At 40.1% G+C, this 10,525-nt stretch overlaps 1 protein-coding gene across 1 annotated transcript; it reads left to right on the top strand.

Annotated features, from left to right (window-relative positions):
- The first annotated feature begins 1,436 nt into the window (after nucleotides 1-1,436).
- Nucleotides 1,437-1,865, top strand: LOC112198476 (RING-H2 finger protein ATL70). The gene has a single exon (XM_024339610.1). It carries the CDS (start codon nucleotides 1,437-1,439, stop codon nucleotides 1,863-1,865), a length of 429 nt encoding a protein of 142 aa, XP_024195378.1.
- The last annotated feature ends 8,660 nt before the right edge of the window (nucleotides 1,866-10,525 follow it).

Below are 10,525 nucleotides of genomic sequence, written 5' to 3' on the forward strand. Positions count from 1 at the left end.
CAATTGCAGGAATTCTTCCCTTCTCTATAAATTAGCATATATCCCACAAATTCAATCTATGCGGACATGAAATGAGAGGTCCAAAAGTCATGATCGAAGGACAACACCTACTTTTGGGAAGTTTTCATCGCTGTGTTTCTTTTGCTGGGTGCAAGATAAGGTTAGTTTGGGAAATTTGGTGGTTTAGTTAGATATATTTTTAAATAAATAAATTTGCTGGGTGTACTAAGGCCATCTCCAATAAGAGGGCTATATGGTAACCTATAGCCCTTTTTGTTATAATATGGGCTCCAACAAGAGAAGGGCCAAAGGGCCAAAGGTGAAGAGAGGGGGTGGAGAGAGCTACATTTAGCCCTTGGTGGGACCCACGGAAATCAGCCCAATTAAGGGGTGTGGTGCAATGCATGGTTTGATCCAATGGCCAATAATTAATAACATTTGCAATTCAACGGGATGTAATTAAGCATAACTTAATATTATATATATATATATATATTTTATATTTTATAAAGATGAATTTTAGTTATATAAATTAGTTTCTTTTAAGTGCATGTATTTTTTAATTTATTTATTTTGTATCATGTTAATGAAGTTTATGTAATATTTATTTATGTAATATTTTGTATCATTCAATCAGGAATCTACATATTTGCTTCCGAAATGGCACGTGGCACTTAAAACATCTATTCAAAAATGTTATCAATAATACAACATAAATACCTCATCCAAATATACATCTTAAAAATTAATTTTTTCCTCAACAATTAATTTTAGTCTAAATTATAATATTATTAAAATAAAATAAAATCATACAAATTAGAAAACATAATGTAAAATCATAAAATACTTGAAAGGGCTAAAATTTAGCCCTCCTTTACTGGAGATGATTCACTTGTTCATGAATAAACAGTAATATTTCTGGGGGCTAAATTATAACCCTGGATCCAATATAGCCCCTCTTTACTGGAGATGGCCTAAGAACTTTGCTGGGTACATTTAGAAACAACCTAATTTTTATAGGCCGTTCAGAAAGAAAACCAATTTGCTAGAAAAAAATAATAAAATAGGCCCAATTGCTATCTACCTCACGTTCCAAAGTCCAAAGACAAATAATAAAATTAGTTTTCTGACATCTGCAACTACAAAGCAATCTTGTCTACCAATTAGGGCCAAATTCCCTTGTTAAGAAAATGATAGATAATGTTAAACTATGACAGATAGAAACTCCACAACTGGAACAGACCCCAGATACCAACTGAGTTCATTCACAAGACAGATAGTATAGCTCCAAAACCGAAACAAAAGTAATCATCTACAAATCGCCGCCCTCCCATCTCACACATAATAACATTTCGTTTTCTATCCAAACAATCAGTCAAGGAAAAAATGAGAAAGTATAGACCCTTTTCTTGCATGGTTGTGCATCAGCCAAGAAAATGGATCAGGATGAACTATATGATGCTGGTGGAGTCTTCATTGGTGTTCTTGCCATAATCATACTGATCATTGTAATTTCTTACTGCCATCGCCGGCAATCCCTGGTCGATCCGTCAGATCATGATGAGTCATCTGCAACAATTGAACAAGGCCTTGATGAAGCTACAATATGTGCATATCCGAAGCTGCTTTACTCAGAAGCCAAGCTGCACATGTTTGATTCAATTTCATGTACCCCTCCTTCTTGTTGCAGCATATGCTTGGCTGATTTTGAAGACAATGATGTATTGAGATCTATCCCTAATTGTGGCCATTTCTTTCACCAAGTATGCGTGGATAAATGGTTGCTGCTTCACCCCACATGCCCAGTTTGCAGGAGCTCACTTGTTGATTCATCGACTTCTGTTGGTTCTGTAGCAGAGGTCTAGTAATTATTATTATTTTTCTTTTTCTCTTTTTGTTCATTCACTAGGATTCAATACACATGTATCTGATGTGCATCGGCTGTCAAGGCAATGATGGAACAAATTCCATATCTCTTGTTCTTGATAATTGGATTGATCTAGTGTAAATTTGATGCATATATCATGAATGAATATGGGGCACCAACGGCCAAAAATTGTTGTACAGTTTTTCCTAACTGACTTTGCCAAAGCAACAAGATTGAAATTTTAGATATTGAGGAGTTGTATCTTTGTATAAACGTTAATATTCTAGCTGTATCGAGATGGATTCAAGTGCAAACATCATTATGAGTACCTTAAAAGCTATGTCTTTCCAAGATATGCCTTATAGAAAGAGAAATAAAAAATATTTATCACTTCTCGGCACTGAACACTGTTTTCTAAAGGGTCCTTCACTCAAAGCACCAAAATTAGACAAAGTTATCTCACTTACCCCAGCAACAAATTTTTATTCTCACTTACCCTATTTAAAGGAAAATGATAGTTTTGTCATTGATTTAATTAATTAATTACACTGCCGCCCCCCCCCCCCCTCTCTCTCTCTCTCTCTCCGCGCCCTACAAAGCCCCAACGCTGCTGGATCGCCCAAGCCCAGGCAGCCGTAGGCCGAAAGCCCAACGAACTGGGGTCGGTTTTCGCCACCGTCCACCTTGACTGCGTCACCGTCAATTGCATCTCTGATTCCGATTCTGTCCTCCTCTCTCATCACCACGACTTCGCAGACCTCTTCTCCCTCTGCAGCTACGCCGTTTACCGCTCCACGATTTAGCTTCTCGCCTCACTTTCAGGCCGCAATCTAAACCGGTAGGATCGCCAGTTGCTTGGGCTTCGCCAGTCACGAAATCAAAATCGGAGCTTATCTTCTGCAAGATTTGGTGCTCGAGCTTGACCTCCTGTGCTCGACCCAAGCTCTCCGACATGAACGGCGACGAAGAATCTGTTGTTTTCATCTTCTAGTTACTCTTGTACTTGCTTAGCGGCAGCGGCCATGCATCTCACCTGCTTCACTGCTTTCTTTCGTTTACTTTACTCTTCTTGTGCTTTTGTACTTCACTCTTCACTATTTCACGAAATCAATTTCTTTCTTCTTCTTTTTGGGTAAAATGGGGCAAAAGCCCAAAATGAAAGAAAAATGAAAAAAAAAGTTCAATTGGGTTATAGACTGCTATTGGGGCAATAGACGTTTTAAATTGATGTAATCTCCTTTTTTTTTTTTAGGGAGATGAGTTCCCATTATGGCGACTGAACGTCCTATTGAGGGGTAATAAATATCCATTGGGGGGCAATACATGGCTGATAGTTGTCTATTGGGGGGCAATAGACGTCTATTAGGGAGGAATAGACTATTGGGGCAATAGACGTCTATTGGAGGGCAAAAAAACTTTTCCGGTGAGATTTTCAGCAAATTCCGGTGGGCGGCAGCAGATGAACGGATTCCAGAGGCCGGTGACTAGAATCCGGAGGTTGTGACCTGAGTCCCGCGGCTGATGACTGGGCTTCGGCGAAGTCGACTATGGTTTCTCTCTCTTTCTAAGTAACAAAGGGGTGAGGGTAAAATAGTATTAAAAAAAATTTAAAAACAAAAAAAAATCTTAATGGGATATTAGGGAAGACCTCCTTAGAGTGTATTGGGTAAAAGAGAATTAAAAAAACTTAATGGGGTAAGTGGGAAAAAAATCTCTAAAAATGGGGTAAATGGATAAAACCCCTTTTCTAAAATTCTAATACCCATGTGTTTTCCATTAAAAAGTTTAACATTGTGAAAATCAAATCACAAATGTTGAATTATTCTAACTATGAGCAAATAAGAGTAAGTTCACCTGTTGGTTTACTAGATCAGAACAATTTTCATTGCTTTTTAATATTTGTGTTCGCCTGTTGAGTTTGGGTCATAGATTTTGAATTTGGATTTCCTCATTTCCTTTAAGACTCTCCCTTTCGATCTTACCCACCACAAAGAGGAAGTATTAGGTTTCCAAACGTGTCAGGGGCAGCAATAATGGTGCGTTACTCAAGTTCGTGGGCCCACACTCTCGTCCAAATCTCCCCTACACTTTCTCCACCATTACTATTGGTAGGGGTCATCATTTGGCCCGCGGGCCTAAAACCCCATGGGCGCCCGCCAAGCCCGGCCCGCAGAAAAGCCCATCTCGGCCCTGCCCATTGGGCACCAGGCAGGGCTAGGGCGGAGGGTTCAAAGCCCAGGCCCGACTCGCGGCCTGGCCCGTTATATGCCCATTAAAGCTCGCCCGAAAGCCCATTCAATTTTTGTATTAATATATTTTTATGTAGTTATATTGAACTAATTATTGCATTAGGCCATATGTTTTTTTAATTTTGTATTTATTTTGTTCAATCATTAACATATCATCATTTTTTCATAACTTTTTGTATTTTTTTAACAAAATAATATGACATATAAATATAATGGGCTTGGCCCTGCCCACCCAAAAAAGCCCGTAGAGCCCTGGGCCCATGGGCGGCCTAGGCCTTGATTTTTAAGAGAAGCCCGGCCTTGACAGGCCCGAAAAATAAAAAAAATATGTTTTGGCCCTGCCCGAGCCAACCCGAGCCCATTAATTTTGGGTAGGGCTACCCATTGACGACCCCTAGCTATTGGTGTCTTTGTCCTCGGCGTTGCTTGGGGGATTATATATTATTGGGTTAGTTAAACTAACAGCCCCTATTAGGTTTAGTTATTATGTTTATTTTTCAAATTTACATGAACACATTCATTAGTTTAATATGACAAAACCCAACTCTATTTTTGATCTGTTATCAAATGATATTTATGAAAACAAGTATGTGGAATTCATATTGAGTTGCTATTTAAAGGAATTATATGACCGCATTAAAAATGGATGGGCATAATTTTCTTATTGTGACGAATTATAACAAGACAAAATGGCATGTTCAACCACATAAAAGGAGATAACTTTTTAGGTGCTACCGTCAAACCAGCTAGGATTGCCAGCTGGTCTGACGCCCCAGTAATGTTTTGACACGTGGACTCAATAAATATTTAATTAACTTATAATATTTGTAGAAAAACAGTTTTGGACTCTCTCTCTGCTTTGTTCATCGTCATCTTCCAACCTCCATATCTTTATTTCCTTTTCAACACCAGATTGCGATCAATATCTAGTTCTCCTCAAAATCATCTTGAAACAGTCATACAATTTAGTAATGGTTGTTGTGACCAACAGCACCGAAATCTATTCTTTGCAGGATTCGTACCAATACATCACATGAGATTGACGATAAATTGTCAAATATAACTCCAAGAAGTTGGTCCAATATAGAAAGTAACAATTGGGATATACGAGTGTTGATTGGTATTTGATAAACAAACAATAATAATCCAATCAATAAGACTTAAATTCATTCACCTGTAGATGCAGAGTTTCACCAAATCCAGTTTAAATATATTGTTTAAAGCCTTAACTGCAAAGGTGTGCATACAATTCCAATTGGTCAAAGAACCAGATTCCAATTGCTTCCACCAAATTTGCAAAAGAAACCTCAATTAATGGATAAGCAGATGAGGATATGCATTGGTAGCCATTGACAAAACCCGGGTCGATGATAACAAAGACCCAAAAGGGTCCTTTCACAAAAGAACTGAAAAACTGACTTTTATTTGTGTTATGCAAAAGTCACGTGTCAAAACATTATTGGGGCGTTAGACCACCTGGCAATCCGAGCTGGTTTGACGGTAGCACCTAAAAATTTCTCAAGGAGCTAAATCTATTTATAATTTGTCTGTCTTGTTGCAATTGAAAACAACATATACAACTAAGTTTAGATAAACATAAATGACTAAAAATTAAATTCCCTGCTCTATGTTCTTAAATATCAAATTAAGTTTGGATCCCTTTTTATTAGCGTGTTTAATGGTTTTTTCTTTTTTTGACAAGAATTTGTGTCCTTTGATATACCTAGCTTGTAACTAAAGACGTATAATTAGGGCTCATCAACCGGCCCGGCCCATTAATAGCGGGCTTGGGCCGGGCCGAGCTTTATTGTAAATCGAAAGATCCAAGCCCGTCTATATAAAGCGGGCCTTGCAGGCTTTTTCGGTACGGGCCTTGTGGGCTTTATTTATAATAAATATTTAAAGGCATTAATTTTTTTTTATAAATCTCTATTTATATATCATAAATTTGAAAGAGCAACCTCTATCAATTCCAAGAAAATGGGAAAACCAACCGTTGGATGTGATTATTACAATAAATTATGCTTGTGGTTAAAAATTTAGTCAATTTCACCATAGTTTCGAACCCGATCGGATTGGTCAACCGTAGTCATTTGTATGTTTTCTTGGTTGACCGATGGCATAGCGACCGCGAAACGTGCTTATTTTTTTACATCACGTTTGTAAATATTTCATCGATGGATGTGCGTGGATATAAGATAAAAATTTCAATTTTAATTACAAATACATTGGTCTATATCAATTTGCCTCCTAAAGTTGTATAACGTATACATTGCATATAAATTGTTGAGGTTCATTCTAAAGCAAACATGAAGTGGAAAATGAATTTGGAGAAACCAACCGCTCGATGGAGAGATTGTAATGTTTTATGGTGGTTGAAAAAATTTAGCCAATTTAGTTCTCGTTTCGAATTCGCTCAACTAGGTCAAACTTAGTTACTCTTATAAACCTATATTTATATATCATACACACTCTAAAGAGCAACCTCTAACAATTCAAAGAAAATGGAAAAATCAACCGTTGGATATGATTATTACAATAAATTACGAGTGTGGTAAAAAATTTAGCCAATTTCACCATATTTTCGAAATTCGATTGAATTGGTCAACCGTCGTCACATAAAACTGAGGAGCTTGTGGTCTACGGTGGAGTCAACTAGCTGGTCGATTCTCGGGAGGGGAAAACTATCCTTTGGGAAAGCTTTGTTCAAGTTAGTGTAATCGACACACATGCGCCATTTTCCGTTGGGCTTTTTTACCATTACAACATTAGAGAGCCATGTCGGGTAGGAGACTTCTCGAACAAACATGATGTCTTGGAGTTTCTTGACTTCTGCCCGGATCGCTTTATATTTCTCCTCTGTGAAGGCCCTTCATTTTTGGCGAATTGGGGGAACGTCTGGCGAGATGGTTAGTTTGTGGGTCAACAGCTCTGGTGAGATTCCTGGTATATCGGCGTACGACCATGCAAACACTTCCTGTCGGGACTTGAGGAAGGCGATGAGCTCTGCTTGGAATTGTGGGTCCGTATTGGACCCGATCTTGACTTTTCTCTCTGAGTGTGCATCGGAAATGGAGACCGATATCAAGTCTTCTAAAGCATCTGGGCTCGGGTGTTTGAGTTTGCTCTTATCCTCCTTCCTTTTGCCGCGTGTATCGCAATCATCTGAGGTTTCAGGATCTTCCCTTGGGTCATCGGGCTTGTCGAATGGGGAGGGCGGGTCAGAGGTTAGGAGTACCTCTCGTCTGTCGTGTCCTCTTCCGACAGTCAAGGAGTTGCATTGTCTCACGAGCTCTTGATCTCCTCTGACCATGAGGATGCCACCCGGGGTGGGTATCTTATCATTAGCATGTGTCCTGCCATAAAGCATTGGAGTCCCCATATGGCGTCATGCCCCAGGATGACATTGTAGGAGGAGGGACAGTCAACGATGATGAAATGTGCTGTCATGGTGGCGATAGTGCTGCCGCCACCCAGTTTGATCAGCAAATTATCGGATCCTAAGGGCTGTGTAATTTCTCCTGCGAAGCTGATTAGGGGTTCATGATCGATGGTGAGTTTCTTCCTATCTCGGTTGAGGCCCTCGTAGCAGCTGCCGAACATGACGCTGACCGCTGCGCCGCTATCGACCAAGACCCTGTGGCAGTGATAGTGGTCGATGACCATGGTGATTAAGAGTGGGTCATTGTGGTGCTTCTGGATGGTGTCCTCGCTATGGTTAAAGGCTATCGAGTTCCATTCGACCTGGGGGGTGTGGCAGCCATGGCTGAGTCCCAATATTTCTTAGCCCCGAGGGCATTGGCGCTTCTGGGCATGGTAGGTCTCAGGTGTTTGTGGGGCGCCGCCGTGTATCGTTAAGATCTGGCCGTTCACTTCTATGGCGTTAGCACCAGTGGCGGGAGTGCGATATTGTGAGAGTTGTCCTCTCTAGATGAGGTGCTAGATGGCGTTTTTCAGTGCCCAGCATATATTGGTGGGCTGGCTGGATTCCTCGTGATATATGCAGTACCTACTGTTATCTCGCGGCTTGGATTGGCCGGACTTGTGCTTTGATGGGCGTGGAATGATGTCCTTGTGATTGTTCCAGATGTCCTCATAAGAGGCAATGAGTCTGGTGTAAATCTCGTATTGGGGTGCCTCAAACCGTTGGTCATCCCTGTGTCGGGTGTCACCGTATGGTGCATCGCAATGTCGACTGCTTGAGGAGTTGTATTTTGGCTTCTTGGGGCTCTTGCCGTATTGCTTGTCTCTCCTATCGCTATAGCCTTGTCATTCCCGTGGGGCCCTGTCGTTTGGCTGGGCAGGTTTGTCTCAATCGGTGTCTTTGTTTCTGGTATCGGGATTGTTCGCTTGAGGTACAGTGGCTGGATGCGCATTGGCGTTGGTATCGCGGCCAAAGGTGTCATACTCGACCTGAGCGAAGGTGGTAGCGGCATTGAGGAGGTCATCGTATGCTGCAGGGGGATTGGTGTTGATCTGCAACAAGAAGTATCCAGGCTGGAGTGCCTGTTTAAAAGCCGACGCCGCTAGGACCGGATCGAGGGAGCGGCATTGGGTGGCCTGCTTCTGCCATCGACGAACAAAGTCTCGCAGTCGCTTGTTCGGTCGTTCGGTCATTGCTTGAGTCGAAATAGGTCGGGAGTTGTGCGATATCCACCGCCGCACAGGATGAATCGTCACAGGAACTTGTCTCCCAGTTCTTGGAAACTATCAATGGAGTTGGTGGGTAGGTTGAGGAACCAACGCAGGGTCTCGTCCGTCAAAGTTTCCTCGAACGCGTGGCAGGCCATGGAGTCGGTGTATCGGGTTCCATGGAGTAAGGATTGGAAGACTTCTAAATGATGGTATGGGTCCCGCGGGTCCCATTATATTTTTCGATCTTGAGGGGCTTACACTACTAAAAAGAAATGCTTTTGCGACGCCTATTTTGCCACGGAAAAAACTTTTCGCGACGGAAAATTAAGCCTTTTGCAACTGAAATGTTGGCGTTGCAATAGGTGGCATCACAAAATCCATTTACGATGGTAAAATGCCGTCGCAAAAGATAATTGCGACGGTATTCTCTTGTCGTCACATCAGTTATTGTTTTGCGACGGCTATTTGCTACGGTGACTTCCGTCGCAATGTCTGTTTCAAGATAATCCATGTGGAGGTATTTGCAACGGCAAGGTTGCCGTCGCAAAAAAAAGAAATTAAAAATATATATATATATATATATATATGGTGAAAAATTGCACCATATTTTCATTACAAGAACATCCAAAAATGAAAACTATTATACATGCATTAGAGAAGCACAATGAACAAAAAGCTACTACCCAAACAAGTTGAAAATCTAAACATATGATTCTCTGAATCAAACTGAAGTATTTACTCTAGTGAAACAAACCAAGTAAATTGACCTTCTATTGAGAACCGAACTTAAAAGGATAGAGAATGTAGTTGATATGTTCACTGCATAAAGTACAATATTCTGACGGCAAATCATTTATAACAGAAGATGTACATCATTTGGTCACCTGAGATCTAATCCCAAGTGCTTCCCAGATTTATTTCCAAGGAAATATAGTTACAGTGAAAAAAATATTTTACAGTATATGTGATGCACATACACAAAGAAGTTGCAGTCCTGCGATAGGCAGGAGTAGAATTTTCTCCCTTTACTGTGTGGTATTAGGAATTCGCAGACAAAGTACACCACATGTATATGAGACTGGATATTTGCCCTGCTAAAAGAACACAATATAAGAGAGAGATTCATAAAAATCAGGAATGCAGAGTGCAATGTAAGGATCGAATGAGACAAAATGAGAATTTTTTTTTTGTCTTCTTTGAAGGAAAGTAAATCTTCAGCTCCATAATATTTCTCATTCCACATGATATGGTCATACTTGACATAGGGGTATGACACAAATTTATCGAACTCTGGAATGTATTCCTGAAAACCTATCACTAATATAGGATCCATATCTTGAACCTTCATGTCAACTTAGTTACTGCACACAGGTAATACTCGAAACACTTTTTAATCTGATATTGGCACCTAAACATACCAGAAATCATTTTTTTTTTCTTTCCTAAAACTTCAGAAACTATCATTTTGGTTATTCAAACCTCCTTATTTGCTGCAAGAGATGCATGCTTTGAGTTGTTCTAGAAACAAATTTTAAAATTTTAAAGCATGCATCTCTCACACATGTCCTAGTATTGAAATATGATTGAAAAATAATCTTCACTTTTGCCCAATCTGCGATCATTGTTCAATAATACTATGCAATAGATGATATTTGATACTGGGATATTATAGTGAAACTGAAAATCACAGTTCTATGAGCAGTTGATCTGTTATCGACTCAGATGATGCTAGCAATTCACAACATAAGTTTCAGTGTATGTATTCACAGTTGCA

Source organism: Rosa chinensis, chromosome 1 (assembly GCF_002994745.2).
Source record: "Rosa chinensis cultivar Old Blush chromosome 1, RchiOBHm-V2, whole genome shotgun sequence".
Lineage (NCBI taxonomy): Eukaryota > Viridiplantae > Streptophyta > Magnoliopsida > Rosales > Rosaceae > Rosa > Rosa chinensis.

What these genes read in the sequence shown, in the direction of transcription:
- LOC112198476 (XM_024339610.1), top strand. Translation starts at nt 1,437, where the DNA reads ATGGATCAGGATGAACTATATGATGCTGGTGGAGTCTTCATTGGTGTT.